The 21,122-nt window shown below is 40.3% G+C and overlaps 1 protein-coding gene across 1 annotated transcript in view; it reads left to right on the forward strand.

The window, feature by feature from the left end:
* Positions 1–20,365, forward strand: part of TAF4B (TATA-box binding protein associated factor 4b) — a 70,009-nt gene extending 49,644 nt beyond the window's left edge. Inside the window, exons 14-15 of the mRNA XM_054517527.1 lie at positions 8,600–8,719; positions 19,738–20,365. Of these exons, the coding sequence (XP_054373502.1) occupies positions 8,600–8,719; positions 19,738–19,902 (285 nt within the window). The 3' untranslated portion in view covers positions 19,903–20,365. The remainder of the gene's footprint in view (positions 1–8,599; positions 8,720–19,737) is intronic.
* Positions 20,366–21,122: the final 757 nt, after the last annotated feature.

Here is a 21,122-nt window from a genome sequence, read left to right on the forward strand (position 1 = left end):
GCTTATTTCCATAGTAGCCACCTTTATCCCTGCTCTTACCTTGTGTCACCTTGTCAGCGCATAAAGGGGAGCAGCTGCATCTTGAGCTAGGGGAGGAGTGTGTGGAGCAAGCACCTGAGGGACAGCAGATCTGCCTGCCCCATTCTTTGCTCTCTCAGCAGCTCTGTTCACTTGGGATTGCACAGATCTTTCCACTCCTTGTTCCTGCCTGCTTGATGCACTCGTGCATTTTTTGACACAGATACAAGATGGCAGTAGATGAGATGCTGAGAAAATTCAATATCTTTAGTATCAACTGACGAAGAAAATGGGAAACCTTAGGGTTTTTGTAGAGACAAAACAACCCCTATAGAAAACATCAAACAAAGAGCCAGCATGATTCCAGTGCGTTCTTGGTCTTACATAGTAATGACTGAATTTTAGTTGTTCTGTAGTACCTTCTCAACAGTTACCATCTTTTTTTTTCCTGTTTCATATAACCTACTAACTCCCTTATTTCCTCTAACACTCTCAGGTAATAAGTTAGTGTAACTTGATTCTTTGCTGCTTGCCCTACCACCTCCAACTCACATTTTCAAGCTTTTGTTTTCTTTTTCCTTTTGTGCTGCTTCTCTATCTAGTCTTCTGGACCCAATGGTTCAAATTATTTAAGACCACTCTTGTGGCAGGGCAGAAGTTAACTATAACTTCTCAAAAAAGCAAGTACAAGTTGCTGCAAACAAAACAAGACCTCATTGTTATCAATTGGCTTTTTTATGAGCCTTCAGTGGCAGCCTAAGAGCTTCTGCCTAATTACCTGATTTATATTATCTTTATTGTTCTGTAGTGTTTCTTACCTGCTTCTACATGTTTTGAAAAACAAGAAAACCAAACCATGATAATCAAAGAGACATAAATTTCATTAGCTGCAATGTAGCCTTACAAATTACAAAGGGCAATCATTAGAGATTTGGTATGTTACAAGTCTTGTAGAAATTCAGGAATAGAAATTTGATGACGTGTTAGATTATTGGGCGAGCTACAAAGCAAACCAAATGCCTGTTTGTGACAGTCATATTGGTGTTTTGAAGCAATGTAAAAAAAGAGCAGCTGAGACACTGCCTCTGATACCCTAAAACCATCTGCCTGAAAGATGGCAACAACTGTCTTTAGTGTAAAACAGCCCCCCCACAAAACTCCATTAAAAGAGTTCTTGGATTTGCAAATAGCCTTTTCTCAGTTTGTCTGAGAGACAGAGAATGAACATAAAACTGGTATGGCCTTGGATCAGAAATTTGCTAATAGAAGAAACTTTAGGGCTGAAAGTACAAAAAGAAAATTATAATGAAGATCCAGAGAGTTGTCTGCCAAGAAGAGTTGGGTGGATGCATGATGAGATGGACAGGCCTGCCTGCTGATGGTCATTGAACAGTCTTCTCCTAAGTGATAGCATCTGAAACAAAACCTGTGGAATATGTTGCATTTGTGTGGGGTGCTGTAGTCTGTTTCTTGTCCTTGCAGCAAAATTAGCCTAAACAGGGTCTGAAAGCACATAGAGAGCTTGATGGTGGATGCTGGACACCCAAAAACTTCCCCGGACCTCAAAATAAGGCAAACTGATGGGACTGCACAGGGGAAATCACGTTCCAAATGTCCTAGAAAACACACAAATGTATCAATAATGGGTAAGCAAACAAAAAAAAACAGGTAAAAGGAAATACGCCCTCCAACACATTGGAAATTCTTACCAAGAGTGGGCAAAATAAGGAGTTAGGAAGTCACTGTGCCCTGGATTTTTTTCTTGTGTGGAGTTAATTATATATTAGGAAATACCAACTCAAAATACCTTTTTTTTTTTCCCCTCCTCCTACGGGTAGATTACTTTGTGGATGTCCTGGAAAAATGTTCTGTTGTTCTCCAGAACATTTAATTGCAACCTTTTAGAGAGGCAAAGCACCTGGTCTTGGGGCACACAGCCACGGTAGGGCTTGTCTTGCCACTGAAGCAGGTATCTTGGATATTAACCTGAAAGAAATCTACAGTACTAAATACAGCTCTGTTATAAGTCAGGGCTGCATTTCAAACCAGTGCATGCTATTCTGCCTTTCTGCTGTTAAATCTAAATTACAACAGAGGGAAAAGTCAGTGGAAACTAATTGTATGGCTAATTAAAACAGTTTGAAAGGAAGCAATTGCAAGAAGAGAAATTGCATTATAGGCAAGAGGAGAGGATGGTAAATGTTTAAATATGCAGCCTCCAAGTGTCAGTTTTCCTCAGAGAATGTCCCCCATATGAGAAGTCTGCTATTCAGCCACATTCAACCTGTAGGGCAGAAAATTTTGTGTAGGAAAGGTAGAGGCTGGAGGCAGTAATACTCATTGAGCTTTATGACAGCCAGTGTGAGAGGCTTGGGATTGAAAGCAGATTTTAAGGTTTATTTTTCATTTTCTTCTCAAGTTCCTTAAAATGCTTAAAGGGAATGTGAAAAAAATTGCAGTTCTTTCTTCCAAAGACAATGAAGAGAGAAGTGACTGAGAGCAGTAGACAACTTTCAAAGCACTAAACAGAGGACATAATGAAACCCAGTGAAACCTTGCTTGAAAAAGCTGGTCAAAAAGAGAGAATGGATACAAAAAAGAGAAAAGTCATTTCAGTGGGATAAGCGGACCCATTAAAAAGGTACCTCAGTATTTAGTTCTTTAAAAATACACAGTAAAGGGCAGTAAAAGGCTCAGAGAGGTCCTGAGGTTTCTCTTTCACACATGCAAGCTAGAAAAGGCAGACATTGAAATTTGGTCACAGTTTCTTTGACTTTTACTATTTGTTAATTTATTGTTTAGTTTCTTTATTGAGGGAGCTGATAGGATTGGGAGTTTCTGTCTCTTTTGTATGCTTATATTCCTTTCTTTCCCCCCCCTCACCCCCCGCAAGTCTTATAAAAATTCTTGTTCATCTACTTTAGTGCTTTTATTACTCCTGATGTACTTATTGCTGGATAGCACACATAACCCTTAGGCATACATTAAGTTGTCTTCAGCCTTCCCTGGTTTCCTTTCCTGCCAGTTCTTCTGTTAGTTTAAATATTTATTTAATCTCTCCTGTACTCCATCTGCCTGTAATGTCATATGTGGAGACATCCTCACTTTTACTTAATATTAAACCTTGTACATGTACGTTTAAGTATTTCTCTTATATTAATTATAACCAAGTCCAGAATTGTGGTGTTTAGCCACATCTGTTTTGCCAGCATTTTTTCTGAGCTCATTTACATCCATGGGGCTGTATTTATTTGTTATTGCATTGCCAAGACAATTTTTCGGCTTTTTTTTTCTTCCCCAGGCATAAGTTCCTAGCGTTCAAATGAAGAGAGATTTCTTTTCTCTGCTCCTCAGATTTGTTTCCTAGTACTTTGTATATTGAAGTGCCTGCAGAAGCAGACAGTGGTATGAATTTCTCATGCCAGCACGAGGCTGGCGTGTCATCTGTTGGACAAGGGCTGCCTGTCTGGCTTTTCTTTAACCTCAGTCCTGTTACTGCTCTGTGAGCCCTGGCTAAGACAGGTGATCTCATCTCTACCTGTAGAAACACCTTCCCTGGTAAAACTGTTTTTTGAGGATCTTCAAGAGCAAATGTTTCATGTACTTTGTCCTCTATGAAAGCTTATATCAAATATCTGAATCCTGTCCTGGGGACTTTGTGACCAGACACAAAGACTTTAATCTACTCTTTTTCCAAGGTGAACTTGTATTCAGCTAGATAACACTCTTTTTTTTTTCCCCACCTTTGATAATACAGCCACCCTCTGCTGTACACATCATGGATTAACTGCTGTGAATTAGTTGACTTCATTTATAGCAGTGTATACTTTTCATCAGTTGTGTTTAAGGGATTCTTTCTCTTTAGGGAAAGCCTCGAGATTTGCATAACTTGCATTATTGAGGCTCTGATAAGGCAGGCAACCACATTATCATGTCCTTCATAATCAAAAGGGTTTAAAACCAATCTGCAGTATTGCTTTAAGTAAAAGTTTCAGCATCTCATAGCTGAAGTACTTCTTGTCTTCTTATACAACTTAAAATTTATTTTTTAATATTGAAGTGCCTCAAAAATGTCGTTGTATAACAGTAAAAATAGATTTTGCGTATTTTCTGAAATGTGGTGTGTGAGACATGAGAGTTTCTGTGAGCAGGAAAAAAAATACTTTTCTCAGAGGATTGAGTGAAGAACAGAGAGGTCAATTTTAAAACCTTTCATTCTGTGTGATTACAGCCATGCTGCAAATGCCATTTCACTATAAGGAAGGACTTTGAAACGTACCTTATTTCCTGATTTCTGCTGCAGGTCAGATTAACTAAAATGGTTATTGTGTCACCCTAGAGATTCCTGCTTGCTGCAAGACCAGACTTTAAACCCTATTTTTATTATTAAAAAGGCCAGCAGCAACAAAGACTATTTTACAAGTTCTGAGACATTTTCATAGCAATTTGATCTTTATACACAGGTTTTTAGAACTCTTTGTACTGCAATTCTTAGCATATGTGAAATTGGAAAGGGCAGGAAGGAAGCATGAACATTCATTTGCCACTTGCCTGGAACCCACCCCCTCTTATTGCCCTTCTTGGGGAATGAATTCTGAATAGAGCATGTGTTGGGTTCTTGTGTTGTGATGGAAGAGCAGCATCTTTTAGCAGAGAAAGTAGGTCGGGTTGAGGGGCAGCCTGCTAGTTTGGGGGTCCAACATATGGGGCAGCTCCCTCCTGCTCCTCTGGAATTGCCATCACATGCTTTGGTCTTTAAAGAAGATCAATCTGTTGTCAAGATGAGGATAATGGTATGATTTCACCTGGGTGTGACAGTTCTCTTTGTATCCTATCATACTCAAAGACACCAATGTTAATAAAACTGACCTCTAGAAGGGAAACCATGCAGCTTCTCTATGTTATATTTTAATAAAGTGTATCTACTACTTTTACTGCCCCTTATGCAGTGATCTTTCTTCCCTAACTTACATGCTACAAAACTAACCATTGAAGAAAGATTTGACTCCACACAGTCACCTCTTGCTCTTTCCTAATCTTGTTTAGGAAAATCTGGCAGTAGTTAGCCAGCCAGTATCCTCGGGTATCCCTTGACATTATCTGCTTGTCTTCTCCTTATCCTGTGCTTTTAACTGCTCACACAATGTTTAGACATTTAATCTGCAATTTTTAATGGAACAAAACTTGATGAAAAGATGATTTTGCTGGCTTCAGCAGGGTAATTTGGATGCCTGCCCATATCGCTTAACGGGGATCTGTTGAGTCCATTATAGAAATTGAGTGTTTAAATTCATTTGTCTTAATTATGTTCTCAGAAAAATCCCTGAGATGTGTAGAATGCAACAAGACTATGATTTTTTTTTTCTTCTTTTGCTTCAAACCCTGGTGAGATTCTTCATGATTTGAAAAATCCTTTGATTAGCTAGGAGGTGGAAAATGTATTGGAGAGAGCAGATGTTGATAAGGACATGTGATTCCAGCATTGTCTTGGAAACTGCCTGGTCGAAGATGCATCAGTTCTGTTTCTAGAAAGCACATCTTTTTTTATACAGTCTCCCAAGTGTCATTCTCTCCTTTGTTATCTCTGCCAGCACTGCCCTCCAGCAGTATTGCTCCCTCCTACAGTGTGTCTGTGCCAGCAGCACGCTTGGTCCACTAGAATTCCATGGTGTAATTGGTGATGGTGCCAAGGCACTGCCCAGTCCTCAACCAGAGCAGCATCCTGATGCTCCACCAAGAGAGCCTCAACTTGCCCAGTCCCCTCCACCCCATGCTGATGCCAACCCAAAGCCCTCTTGGTATTTAATTCATAGCTCCGCCTTTTGTTGTCACACTTGGCCATGGCTGCCCATCAACAGCAGCTGTGAAAAGGAGAGAGGGGCTTATTTCAATGCTGCTTCAAGCCAGAGGTGTTCAGCAGCCACACGTTTTTGACAAGTCTAACTGCAGTAATGCTGGTTGGTGTGTGTTTTGTAGGGTTGAGAGGGAAGGGGGATGTGTTTTCTGGTGCTTCCCAGGGATGCCAGCACACAGACTAATAAAGTCTTTTGGTTTGTTTTGCATTGTCTTAAGTTTAATGGTTTTAAAAGTTGTTTTACGTTGAGTGTAATGGTTCCTAAATTAAAGCAAATCATCTTTCCCCTTCTGGTTTTCTTTTTCACTGGAGCCTTAAGGAGTTTAATCTTTCCCCAGAGGAGTGCTGTGTGCATGGCATGTTGCAATGCCCCTTCTCATGGCAAGAAGACTGTGATGTACCTGTGACCATTGTGACGACAGAACTACACTGCTGGCAGGAAGGAGTGCTTTACTTCTGCAGGGATGCTCCATTAGCTGCCTGTAAAGGAGGAGTGGCTCCAGGTCTTGGAGGCCTGGGCAGCTGGAAGTCAGCACGTGCCTCTGCCAAAAACCTCAGCATTTTGTTGCTGAGATTTAACGCTTCTTCTAAGCATTTTATTGCTCCTGCCTCAATCTTTCACAGTTTGCGAAGTTTCAAATTTTTCTTTTAATTTATTTTCACTTTCCCCCATCTCTTATTGGCTGGAGTGTGTTACTGAATATAAAGATATGAGATTTAATCTATATATGAGATAAGAGGAAAATTTATCCTAAACATTTTATGCTAGTAAGCTGGCTGGAGTTAACCTCAGACAATTGCAAAATATTAGTAGTTTGAAAGTTCATAGTGTGTCAAGTATTCCTGAAAGCAGTCCTGTGTATTTGGATAAAAACAAGCTGACTGAATGGAGTAAATTTTGATAAATAAGGTTTTAATTGTGTACACTGCACACAAAAGCAAGACTAGTGTGTATGGTAAGTGAATGGTGTCTAGCTTTGAAGAAATACTACTGTGTGAAGAAGTACTACTACAATTGTACAAAAAACGTACATTGGATGATCAAAGATGACTTGCAAATAGTGCTGTTTTCAAAACTGAAACATACAAACCCCCCCAAAAACTTTATTCTCAACATATTTGTTAAAATTTTGCTTTCCCTGATTTCTGCTGAAAAACCTTGAGCAGTTTGTCTCTTCCAGGGAACATTGTCCTTTTAGGAATCTTGCCCTGAAATATTGTTTTCATTTAAATAGCCTAGTTGCTGCAGTACCTGATGTGAAGCTGCCACCATCACTAAAGTCTACTTATATGATGTAAAATAAGGCTTGTAACAGCACCCACCCAGAAACCACCCAGCCAAAAGCTCTCTTCCCCAAAACACTCCCCATGAGCCCCAAAGTATTTTGTTGTTGTGGATTCTTCTTTATTTAAGTAGTAGCAAGTAGGGGACTTAACACCATGTAGGGGCTGCAAGCTCAGTTGTTATCAGCTGCTCTTTTCCTCTCCAAGTGGGATTTCTGAGAGCTGAAAAGCAAGCAAAATCATAGTGTTGCAAGCTTGGTAAGCAGGATATCTGTATTGACTGGGTTAGGAAATCCAGGTAATTCATTGGGTTTATGACAGGAGATGGGAGGAGATTTGGATGCTTTCCTACCCATGGTATGGTTGTACTTCAGTTTTTTTAAGACATGCACACACATCCATGCAGAGAATCCCCATCTGAGCAATCTTCTAAGTCCTGGGAATGGGGAGGATGTGGGCTACAGAGCTATCTTCACTAGTTGCAGGTCAGACCATCCCAGGCTTGACATCACCTAGAGGTTTATGTTTGGAAAACCTTCCTTCTCCACCCATGCTCCAAGTTGGACAGCTGGTGGATCTGGAAGCAGTGTGTTTGTATTAGCAAGGTGGCTGATCTAAGACAGTAAGTCTGTCAGCAGACTTGACTGAGTTGAGCTCCAGAGCAGCTGGTGTCAATAATTATTGAATAGAATGTATCTCAAAATACAAGAATAAATTTTATTTTAAACAATGTTTTTAAAACTTTTTAAAATGCTCTTTACTGTGGGTTTCTATCCCATCCCAAGTTTACCTAACCCAGGTGAAGGTTGTTTCTAATGAGTCCTTAGTGTTCAACAGTTTTGGAGGTGAGCGAAAATAAAAATGCAGTGTATCACTACCATGCTTCAGATGTTCCTGAACATTCAAATATGTACTGGGAAAAGAAAGACTAGCAGTCAGCTAGCAGCATCCTGTTAAATTGGGTAGTACAATGTTTCACAAAAGCAATATTAAGTGCTGAGTTCAGGTGATAGAGGAAATTGGGTATCTTCCTTGTGCAGTCAGGAATTGAGATTTTGAAATAAGAATAAAACCAGGTCACATAGCCTGGTAACTTCAATTTTTAATACTAATCCAGCTTCATAAACCAGTTCAGACCAAGATTTTCCATTAAGCAGAAACAACAAACCTTCTGAGGTAAGGAAGCAGCTACGAGGTTCGTGTTAAGGCCGTATTGATACCACAGTGTGGTCTCCATAAAAGGTGTTAGTTCAACAGTGCTGTCCATAGGGCTCCAGGCATGACTGAGTACTGGAATTGGTCAGAAGTGACCAGAAAGAGGGGAAAGATGCTGTGAAACACATTGTTTCTGTAGGAGCTACAGAGCCGTCTGAAACAGCTCTAAAAAGAACCTTGAACATAATGTGTATAATAATTAATATAGGTGTTTTCTTTTTAAATTAGATGCAACAGCTGGAATTAGCACAGATGCAACAAAGAGAAGCCAACCTCACAGCTTTGGCAGCCATTGGACCAAGGAAGAAAAGACCACTGGATTCATTGAACATTGGATCTGGGCTCGAGGTACAGACGTGGCTTGCAATGACTTGCCTTGTGTTACATCTTCATACTGAATTACATTTATCTTTCCCTGTAGGAAGAAGTGTGAATTCTCTCACACAGAATGGTTTGTTGCATTCTGTAAGAAACCTAGTTTGTGTGTTTGGTGCTTGAAAGGATTGTTTCTGGTAAATTTGATGGGAGTGTGTAATTGTGTGTTAAAGGAAAGACTATGCATAAGAGCACTGTGTGTAAAGGATTAAATGAAATGATGACTCAGAGAAATTCCCAACTATAGTGGAGGGTAACCAAGCTGTGGTGGCCTTCCACAATGGCTAATTGTCATGGCCTCTCAGGTGAACTCACAGTTTCTGGGTTGGATGGCTTTTGGAATGGTTCTTGATTTGACATTTGACTGTGGACATTAATCTATGCACAATGCATAGGGACTCTTCTCAAATATTCTGAGTTCACCTTGGCTAGGTTCTCCTAAAAAGTAGTAAATAAGTCAGTAAAGCTAGACCATTCAAGATGGTCTTCTATGGCTCATGTTGGATACTGAAAGTGCTTTTAACAAACCCTATCTGAGCAAATCTCTCAATGTGCTGAAGAGTAACTGTTCCTGGTGCCTGGGAAGCTTTTGTGGCTGCACAAATCCTGAGGAGACTTCTGTTAGAGGTCATCATCTTTGCTGGAGATGGGAGAAATTGGTGTTACTGACAGTTTTGCCCCTCTATCATGAAGCCTCAATATTGCTCAGGTGAAAGGCTGGTTGCCCTGACATAATCACAATGATCAGGAACCTGGAAAGCAACTCTTGTGTGGAGGCAGTGATGGTAAAGCTGTCCTTTCTGATGAACCTTCAGTCTTTTTCATTCTTGTTGTCTGGGAAGCTTAAATAGATGGTAGGATTGAAAATACTCTGTCATTTTAGCATAGCAGAGTCTGGGAGGACCTTGTCCTCAGTTATTTGCATTGTAACTGAGATAGTGGTGACAACTGTCCTGTCGTTTTTTCTTCATCTGGACTGTGACAAGAGGCCTCGCTAAGCAGGTGAGATAGACTTGTTTCAGTGAATTTTTAACTTATTTTTTTCCCTGACATGGATACAGAATTAGGTCTTTGAATACTCCCTGTTAACCACAAGTGAAGGGAAGCAATCTTTCTCTAAACAAGCTGCAGAAAGCAGTGTTCACAGCTTCTGAGCAGCTTTTCTTCTCTTCTTTGAAGTTTTTTAATGCACTTTCACATGAAGCTAAATGTATGGTTATTTTTTTTTAATACCACTGGAAAAACTTGAAAAAATCAGTCTAGCACAAGAACAGTTTCCCCCATGCTTTTCTCATCTTCCCCCAAGCTTCTATCAGGTAACTATTCCTGTTCTTCATAGTGGTTTTCTGTAATTATTGTCGGATTTGTTTCTGAATATTTAACAAGTCTGCCTGTTAAGTACTTTTCAGTTATTTCTCATCATCTGTGGTATGTCTGCTTTATTAAAAGCTTCACGAGATTATGCCAAAGCGAGACAGATAACAGTGATGTTGTTGAAAGCTGGTTATCCATTATTTACTATGCCACTTCAAAAGAATGTGGACACAACACGCCTAAAACTGACCAGAAATCTTGATAACATTCCATTGTCACAAATTTACCTGCTGTACTGTAAGCAGCTTCTCATATGGTTGCCATACTGGACTGATTTGTAAGGGCAGTAGGTGAAAGTAATTCTGGCAGTGAAACCCTTTTTGTTTCTTGCATGCAAGCTCACATTCCAGTGCCTAGTTCTTAGGCTTCATGCTACTGGAAAGCATTTCTCTGCAGACCTTTTTTTTTTTCTATTTTGTGAAATTATGCAGGATAACAATCCTTGAGAAGGATGTTTAGATTTAAATGTTTTTAAGTGTCCCAATATATCTGAGCAGGATTTATAAAAGGCTTAAGACTTCTCATGTAGAATAAAGAATGGTTTTGACAAACACTCTCTAGTTCAAGAAGCAGAACATTTGTAATACATTCATGATAACATGGCAAAACATCCTGAGCAGTAAACAACATTCCATTCTTCAGAGATGAAAGGAGGTCTTTGAAACTGAAAGCAAGTACAATATGGCCTTAGGCTGATACACATTTGGGCATCTTTAAAATCATCTTTTTGGGCAACCTGTCTGAGAATAATTTAAACAGGCAGGATATGCTTTTTCATTTCAAATTGCAAATACAGACAAAATACAGAGAGCTTTACTCTCAAATAATCTTAAATGTCAGAACTTCTAGACTGTGCAATGGCAAGTAAATCTGTGCACAATACTCCTGTGACATTTTTTATTTTTTTTTTTTTTTAGTTTTAAAGACTGATAACTTGGTAGATATGTACAATGGAAGAAGTTATTCCTAAATACGAATGATATTTAACATTATTGAGTGAAATCACTGATGCTAACTGGATTAAGATTTTTAACTACGACTTCAACTTTCTTTGGATAATGTTCTTTGTACAATGTTTTTGTCTCCTATGGCTGTGTCAGCTCTGTACAGCTTCTTTTTATGGTTACCTACTGCAATAATTAAAGGAAAGGAATTTTTTCAAGCAATTATTGATGCAAACCAAAGCCCTAATGTATTTGGGCAGACAGGGAAGAAATAATCAGTTACATATGTATGAAAAAACTGAAACTCTGTAAGTAAATTTGTCGTCTATTTGCCTTTCTTTATTCAGTACCAAAACGGAATGGGGACTGGGAAATTTCAGTTCAGCAGACTGGGTTGGTTGGATCTGCTGCCTATTGTTGCAGTAAATGTGAAGGGCTCAAACCAGCATTTTAGGGAGCATGGTATGCTAACTTATCCACAAATAAGTATCTGTGTTTAACTGGGATGATTTTTCAGCCCAAGGTTTTCTATTTCTCCACACACCAGCACTGGGCTTTGCTCCTCTTCTGAGAAGTCTTTTTCCCAAGATGGTTGAGCACACGATTCCTGCCTGTTCATCTTATTTTGATGTCTGAAATTGTGCTTTACTTGGTCTTTCCAGGAGACCAATTATGGGTCATTTTAATGTGGTAACTAGAACATGTGGTGACACAAGCATGTGCTTTCCAGCTAGAAGCCTGCTTGCCAGCAGCCTCATCACCTCATAATGTAACAAGTACAGAAAGAGGCTCTTGTCCAGAGGAGTGCCTGTCAACTGATTTGGACCTAAAAGCAATATAAAAAGAATAATCTATATGTTGCCATAATTGCTTATGTATCTCTAAAGTTGAAATAGCAGTAGGGACAAATCCATGATGATCATGGAATGAAAAAATAAGGCTAATGCTCTAGGCCTAATTAAAAAAAAATAAAGAAAAGGCAGCAATATAATGGGAATTCTTTTTCCTTTCTTGTTGGAAACACTAGTTTGGGTAGTTTTGCATGTTCTCTTCACTGCAACTTAACATTTGAATGGTATTGTTCAAAAAGAGCAATTTGAGAAAGCCTTGGTAAGAAAATCCCTCTGTTGTGAAAATGTGTTAATTGGTGCTACTTGTAATCCAGAGGTGGCAATATCTTCATCTCTCTCATTCTTATCCCTCTGGACACTTTTGGATACAATGAATAGGAGAGGCCTTTAGATTTCATTTATATGTGTCTTGGGGTTTGTGCATTTGTTACCCACCTCTCCTCCTCCCCTAGTTTGAGGGCATGTGGTAAACAGTAATGAATTAAAGGGTAGGAAGAATTGAAAACTAACTCATCTTGGGAAGGGAGGACGCTTCTAAAACAAATAAGAAAAAAGTAAACTTGAAACCACAGACTCATTTTTCCAGTTCTTTGTTCTGTTTCATAGCTTTTATTGGTTGGTTAAAGCTATGAAACGCCCCATAATGTTTTCAATGCTGATAAATAGTCAAGGATTTTTTATATTTTTTATTAAGTTTTACTGCTTTACTGTTGACAAAGCCATTTTGGAAACAGCTTTTTCTCATTTCCACTGTAATTGGAATCTTAGAAGTTTGAAGACTGCAGTTCTGTGTCCTTAAACTTTGTTTCCTTCTATTCAGAGGTGTCTTGGGTGCAAGTCAGCTTTGGCCTTGGACCAAGAGCTGTGTATTTGTGCAGAATCATGCACCAGGGAGGAAAAAAAGTCTGCAGATGTTTCTGAGAGAAGACTCAGAAGACTGGCTGTTACACTTATGGTCCTCATCTGAATAGTGTGGTCAGGCCCTTCATCTACTTTGTATAGGAAAACTTAGTTGAATACCAGTACTTCTGTGTAATTTTTTGGGGTAGAACACTTGCTTTGCATTATTTTTCTGGCTCCATGATAACACATTAAGTACTTAAAAGTGATGCAGTCTCTCCTGCTGTTGGTGTCGAGTTCTTCACTTGCTTTCTCCCAGGTTGGTTCCACTGACTGACTCAGGGTTGTACATCTTGTGTCTTTTCTTTCTTTATGCCAGATCCAATGGCAAAGGAAATTCCTCTTTCCAAATACTGCTTGTGTCTGTTCTGTCCCCTGCCAAGACTGGCTGCTCTGTTAGTAAGTGTGGGTCTTGCTCGTCACAGGCAGTCTGGCTTTGCTGTGGAAACATAAGCTACTGCAAGTAGTTGCTACATTAGTAAATCATGCAGCTGATATGCTGTGGTCAGTGCAGAGCCATTCAAATATTCCTTTTCTGTCAAACTCCTAGCCCTGGCCAACATACTTAAAAGAATGTGATAACTTCCAGGGTTGTGCACATCTAATACAGCAGTCCACACTTGAATTCTCCTTCTGCAAAGAAGTTTGGCAAGCAAAAATGGAAGAAATGCCTTGTTTACCACAGTGGTCATTTTTCCATTTTTAGTATTGACTGTGGGTGGAGGAAATGAGCTTGTCATCTTCTCTTGTGTCTGCCACATCTGATCATTGTTAGCAGAACTTAAACTTACCCTTCTTGCTTTACAACTTTGGGATGCTGGTATGCACATTGATTAAACATATTCTGTACATGGTGCTTGTTTGAGCTTTGGAAATGTTCTTTAGGTTGACTGAGGAAGAACTAAGCCTTGAGCAACAAGTCCTTTCTGCAGAATGGAAGTAAACCCAACTCTTCCAAATGGCTGGGGAAGAGACATGATTTGTTTTTTTCTGGTGTGTGACAATCCAATGACTTATTTTATTTTTTTTTTTTTCAGAAGGGGTTTATGCTCTTGTAATTGGTAACTGTAGAAGCTAGTGCCACTCTTTTTGGCCATAAGCTCTTCTGATGAGGGAACACACTAGCACAATTCATCAGCTTCAGTATTGGTGTTAAGGACATGACTAAGTATGAATTTAAGTGTGTCTAAGTGTGAATTTAAAGGCATGAATTGGCTCTGTAGCAAATGATAGCTCCCTGTGCAGTGAGGCCACTGTCTGGTCTTTGGCATGGGTACATGATAGTCTGCTAAAGTATTTTCTTAGAAGCCGCATAAAATTAATTTAAAAGCAATCACTTCAAATTGGGCCGCTTATATACAAGTAGGTGTTCATAACAAGGCTACAAAATCTGTTTCTACACTTCAGTGGTTTCCCTCACTTTCTCTGTGTCTCTTTCTGTCTTTGTCACCCCTTCCCCCAGCCCACAGGTATTAAGTGATACTGGAGTGTGAGGTTTTCTCTACTTTGCATATGCTTAATGTATGTAGACTCTTGATTTAAATTTCCGGTTCTTATTTAAGCTCTTGGACAACTGAAGTGTCTATGACATGGTCATACCTTTGGGGAAGAAGGGAGCTAAAAGTTACTGCAATAATAAAATGTCCTCAGCATCTTAGTTACCTGTTTCAAGACCTAACAAAGCACAGCTCTGTCAGCTAAAGAGTTTCAGTTTCTGTGCTGAATTTCCTGGTGCCTGTCAGTCTAGGCTATACACTTGATCTGAATTTTTTTCCCCGTGTAAATACGCAAAAATATTCTCAACTGCCATTCACACACTTCAGAAATACAGTTCATTGGCTCATATCGTGCCTTCTCTGTGCTAGAGATGAACTTAATTCTTCTTATATGTGAAAGAGATCTGCAATTTAAATGACTAATTGCATTGTAGCTTTAGGCTGAACATATTGGTAATGCACAAATGTTGATGACATGTGAAGGGTCAAGAGATTTATAATTTAGTTGACAATGCATTGCTTAAAATGATGTGGCAAAGAGCCAGAAAATTTTAGCTTAATAATTGTCTGTTAACTAACATGACATATTTGTATAGGATTCATTACCTCCAGGTACAGATTAAGCATCTGATGTACCCATAAGAAGTGACATGCGTACATGAATCTTGGGCATAATAGTGAATAAACTGACACAGCATTCACAGTAATTTGTTTCAATATGTAAAACATGTTGTTGCCTACATTTGAAAAGACTTGTAGGAATGTTGCAATGAAATCTGAAGAAAAATGTGTAATTGAATGGAGTTTTCTATTATATAGATCTGACAGCTCTGTGAGGCTTTTTTGTAGGCTGCAGATAGCATCACAAATACACATTTGCTTTCAGCTGCACAAGATGCAGTCTGGATATAGAAATCTGAGTCTTTCAGCCATTGGCTTGAGCTACCCGAATGGTCTATAAGGTTAAAAAAATAAAAAATCCCCAGACCCCAACCTAAAACAACCAACTTTATTCTTTTTTAAAAAAGAATCCTATAAATATTGAGTCATCTAATACTTTAGTGTTGTGAATGTGGGAGTATTTCTGTCAGACCGAGGTTTGTTAGAATAGGCAGCATCAGTAGGCTGGCTTGCCACCAGACTGCTATCAACTTCCTTCACTTTGTTTTCTCTGGCCTGCATTAGGCACTTGTGTGTACGAGCAAAAAGGTCACAATTTTGCCAGGGTCTGTTCCTTTCCCCCTGGCTGCTGGAGGAGACTCAGGTAAGTGCTTGAACACAATGTGTTAGTGGTTTTTTAACCTTTGTTTCCTATGAGACAGGAATGTGTTCTGTGTTTTACAGCTGAGAGACCAAGTAGAGCATACAGTAGATATCCCTGATCTCAGTGTGACCACACGTGACAGAGATGGGGGTTGAACCTGGAAGCTTTTGCTTCAATTCACTAGGTGCTCTTACCACCTTTCAGCAACACCTCTGCTGCACACAGCTGTCATTTTTCAGTGTTTGGGGGTGTCATTGAAAAGTGTCTCATGACTTTGCTTCCTTCTGCTGGTGGTATTTTTATAATGTGCAGCAGAGCTGCAACAACAGTCTGCTCTCTTGGGATCTTGGCTCTGGGCCTGTGATATGTTTATGCCACACCAAAAATTGAAATGAGAACTCTTGGCTTGACTTTTAAACATTTGACTGAGTACTTTTCTCCCTTAAAGTGTCTCCCTCCCAAGAGCTTTAAAATTTTGGATTTTGGTTGGTGTGAAGTCATTGAACTTGGGAAGGGAGTGTGTATTTCACCAGGAACAGCTCACTGAACCTGACTGGAACTTGGTGGGGAGGGAGATACCTGCAGACCTCTATGAGCTTTGTGTCAGGACCTGTAGAATAGCTCTGAGCAGTTTTGAAATCCTTGTTGGTATCCATGATCCAAACTTGCAGATGCCAAGCTCCAGATACCTTGCAGACTAGAAGTAAGGTGGGAATGGTGGCTCTGTATTAACTTCACTCTTACCTTTTCAGAGAATTGGTATTTCATTCTCCATCCAGCCACTGGAGAGAGCTCTAGAGATCTTTAAACAGGTTTCCAGAGCAGCCTCTGAATGAAACTGGCTGTTCAACAGCTTGGGACTACAGCAGGAGCACCACAATGGCTTGTGCTGCCAAGTGAGTGCAATTGATCTCTGTCAGGTGTTTATAAAAGGCTCTAAGGGTGACAGTGTGGTGCTGTGGAAAAGGTGCTGATTTGGGCTCAGTTCTGAGGACAGATCAAAAGCAGGACTCCTGCTGCTGTGACCTCCTGGGGCTGATTTTAAGCCAGTTGTGGTCTCAGTACTGGGATGGATGTTTACAGTGGTGCAGTTACATTGCTGTAGTGCCTCACCTGGCTTACAAACAGGGTCTGTCAGCTGTGATACCCAGGCTGACTGGTAGAATCTACACTGGTAGTTGTCCCTCCTGGGCTGCATGTCTCTGTCATTTCCCTTCTGGAAGGAAGGCAGGGTGGTGAGGGTTTAACTGAAAGGCAGGAACTTCAAGGTAACAAAAAACCCCAACCAAACAAACAAAAAAAAAAAGAGCAAGAAAAAAAGAAGTTGCTAGTTAGAGCACTAATAATCAGATGTTGCAGAAGGAGGATGCAGGCTGATTGCAGTAGCCTTAGTTAGAACTGATTCTACAGGGATGCATTTTCTATTTGTTTATGTTTGTACTTGTCTGTGACCTCGTTGAAAAGCAGCACTTTTCCCCTAGAAACAGACAAAGCTGTCTTGGGGCATGCTGAAGACTAGCAGTGAAGAATCCCCCAAAACAGCAAGGCACAAGTGGTTGCTGCCCAAATGGGAGGAGCATAATGGAGATGTCAGGGAGCAAGGAGTGAGCTAGTGTTTTTCAGGTCTCGAAAGTTTTGTGCTTTTGAGGAAGGGGTATGTGAGATCTAAAGGAGAGGATTATTGACTGTTGCCTAGGGCCAGACAAGGTCGACCTCCTGCCCAACAGGAATTTGCTGAAGTGGAGCAGCAGAGGACCCTCCCTAAAGTGTCCCTTGTGTCAGCTTGAGAGCTCAGAGCTGGGCATTTCATAAGTAAAGTCTTGGACATTAACAGAGGGGTCTGTGATGGTGCTTTGGGATGTGCAGATCTTGGACCAGTGCTTGGTCCAAGTTCCAAAACAAAACCAGGAAAAAAGTGTTTCAATACAAACTGTGGAAGACAGTAGCTAACAGGAAATAGTGCTCAGCACTGCATAAATTCACTTAAAAGTGGGTTCCCCAGCATGGCCCCTGTCTGGACTGGAATGACCTAGGTTGTCTGTTGGCTTTAATTTTAAACCATCATGTACTTTGAGAGAAGGACATTTTCTTTTAAAGCGGTAGGAGCTGTTGGTTATGGTAGGAGCTGTTGGTTGTCAAAGAGCTCCCTGTGGTAGGAGCTGTTGGTTGTCAAAGAGCTCCCTGGCCCCTGAAATGCTGTGCTCGGTAGCTTTGATAAGCCAGAGTGATGCTGTGGGAAACTTAGAACTGTGAATGGCTGTCTTAGTAAACAGGGGCCCAGGACAAGCTTTGACTTTGGATGTGGTATTACAGCATAATATCGCTTTATGTCTCTGCACTGAGCATGATGGGTAGGAATTTAAGAATAAACAAATCCTTAACTCTGTCTCAAACTCAGGCAGCTTGGTGCTTCTGCCCTGTTGTAGCATCTTGCAGCTACAGCAGCTTCCAAAGCAGGCTGGGTGATTTGTGCTGTCTGTCTCCCTTTTTGTAAGAGTGAACAGGATTGAGGTGGCTTTGTTTAGTGTCTTTTTAAAGGTAAGACTTCCAGTCTAATGACTTATTTAGAGAGAAAATACTTTCACCTCAATAAAGTTCTTTGAATTATAAAGGACATTGCTGTTGGGTTACTGAAAACCCTTGGGGTTTGTTTCATTTATAACATTGCCTCGGGCCTTCTGCTGCATCCTGTTGGACTGACCTCCTTTTCAACCCGTGCTGGCAGCTGCATTGCAGAGCTATCTTTTCCTTGGATCCTTCAGGGTTGCCATATGACAAACTTGAACTGTGACCCTTTTGTGTCTTACCAGGACAGCAGTGCCCTCTGTGCAATGTGGCCAGCAGTCTTCCCCACGCATGCATTTGTTCCGAGCCATTTAACAAACTGAAAGTTTCAAATGATGGCATTTCATAGTGTTTAATAGTATTGACTGTAAAGCAAATGAAATGGTGCTGAATACCCTGCGTGCTGCTTGTAAAAAAATACAGCTTCCATTTCTGCAATGTGCCCTGGGTTTTCTGTGGCTAGCATGTGCTCTCTGGTGAATCTCTTTATATTTTTATAAATTTCAATGCTTCCACCCTAACAACAGTAGCATTTGCTGCTATATGTAGTCCAGCACTGGTAGTCATTTCTAATAAATGGGGGGTTTAAACAGATTTCTCTAAGCAAAGTGGGCAAAGTCATTTTGTTGAAGTCTTGCAGAGGGTGTTAGGGTAAGAATTGATATAGTTAACACTGCATCCAAGCAACACCATCTCCAAGTGGTGTTGATGCTGGCAGGCATTGCCCTGCTGAAGTTACAGAGACTGAGCACTCGTATTTGTACAAATTACATTCATTACCAAGAACCCTCCAGTAGTGATAAGAGACTGGCTGTGCAGCACAGATTGGCTCCAAGATAAGTAGCCAGTCTATTGTGCAGCTCATGGTAATCTTCCTCTTCTCCACCCCTAATAATAAATCTTGGGGCATTTTGGAAAGCGTGGGGGTTGCTCATTCCAGTAGCTTGAATATAAAACTACTCAATGTCATCATCTCCTACCAATTGTATTTTCATAACCAAGCAAGGCAGCTGACTGAGGTGGATAGGCTCAAATACAGTGTTCTGAATATCTGGATGCTTTCACTGAGTATTTGTTGCCCTCTTAAAGGACAGAGCACATATGATGGCTGGGATGAGTTTCACCTGGCCACGTTCCAAAGCTAGGGTGCACCACAGTGACAGTTCCTCATGAAGAGATGGAAACCTCTGGAGCAAGCGGTAGTAAGAGCTGTGCACGACCTGGGGCTCTGCATAGGTACTGTGTTAGTACCTTCTTCATAGTTGGCTGATGTTTTCTCAGTGCAAGTCTGTTTAGCAGACTTCAGTGGAATGGCAGTTATTTATCTTACCATCTTAGTATAATTTTAAAGGAAGAAAGAACTTTGTGGTTGCTTTGACTGAAATAAACCATCACCTGGCAAGCACTTGCTTTGTCTTTTTCAGTATCTAATGTGCAAGGTTTTTTGGATTGCTGGTTTTCAACGCGGAAAGCTGAACATCAGTGGGCTAGTTTTATACAAATAGGCATTATAATCCAACCAGTTTAGTTAAAACTTCTATTTACATGAAATTCTAATGTTTCTGATGGGTTTTTTCTTCCTCTCTCCCCCATTTAGGGTTTGAAAAGCAATGGAATTGCTGGATCATCAGGTTTTAGCCTTACGAAGCAGATGCTCTGTCCACGAGTAACCCGTGTCTGTCTCAGGGACTTGATATTCTGCATGGAACAAGAGAGGGAGATGAAGCATTCTCTACGCTTGTACCGTGCCCTTCTGAAGTGATTTGAATCTTGCATTTCACCATGCTGTCTACTGCCAAAGATAACACTGAAGCATTGTTGCACTGTCTTGAAATTCCAGTTTCTGGAAAATGATCCGTTGTAAGGATAACTTTTGTTTACAGATAAACATTTTTATTAAATACCTAACTTAGCACCTGTAAGGTTTTAATAATACTTGGCTTAAATCTGTCTGTAAACCAATGAAAACACTGAGCTGCACACATAAGCACCTATCTGCTTGCATTGAACTGTCTTACAAGCTCTGAGGGCTTGATAAGTGTCCCTAGTTAATGTATGCCACTTGCTTCAGTACTCCAGAGTCTGCAACATCTGTTCTATGTGTAGTGCCACCTTCCAAACCCATCTTATTTAGGGGAGCAAATATAATGGCACAGCATAGCATGGCAACTGTATTTAATCATGAACTAGCAGTCAGTAAACATGCTAATGTATTGCTTCTGTGACTCAACATCTTCTTAAATTTTCTGGGTTTAGAATTACTACTGGATGCCCACTTGTGGAGACCAAATAGCAAGTAAAAGGAATGAGGGGTCCTTTGTATCCCACACTTTGCCTCAATTGCCCTCAGCCTTTCCTCTGAGAAGGTGACTGAGGGAAGGAGGACAAATCAGTCATTGTGATTGAAGTACATCACACAATGTAGTTAGGGCATACTTGGATGGTCATGGAAAATTTGGGAGTTACTAAAAATAAAAGGAATAAAAAATCCTAAAAAGGGAGGGTAAACAGAAAAAACAGTTTCTCTTTCTGTGAATAAAAGAAATAGCATTGAACTTGAGCATAGATGTGGAAAGATATTAACAAAACCTGTTCTGACTACAAAAAAGAGAAAAGTTGAGATTCATTGAAACTCTGGAGCTGAAGACTCTCCTTGGAGAGGAGCAGTGTTTGCAAAGCACAGGATTCACTGCTTTAGAATATTGTTTTAATACTTTAATGTGGTGTAACAGGGAAGCTTCTCAAATTTAGACAGTTGCTTTGTTCCCATTCAGTGAGAAGGAGGACTCTGGATTATAAAGACTGTTAGAACAGGTTCAAAGATTGTCTGCTTGCTGTTAAAGACTGCCTTGTGGTGGAAGGAAAGCCCTTTGGGTCACCCTTCTTCCCAGGCTCCAAACATGTTGCCTTTCATGACACAGCACTGTATAGCATGGCTGTTTCCCAGGACTGGTGGGAAAGACACTGACTGCATTCAGAGAA

The sequence above is a fragment of the Molothrus ater genome, chromosome 1, assembly GCF_012460135.2.
Source record: "Molothrus ater isolate BHLD 08-10-18 breed brown headed cowbird chromosome 1, BPBGC_Mater_1.1, whole genome shotgun sequence".
NCBI classification, from domain to species: Eukaryota; Metazoa; Chordata; class Aves; order Passeriformes; family Icteridae; genus Molothrus; species Molothrus ater.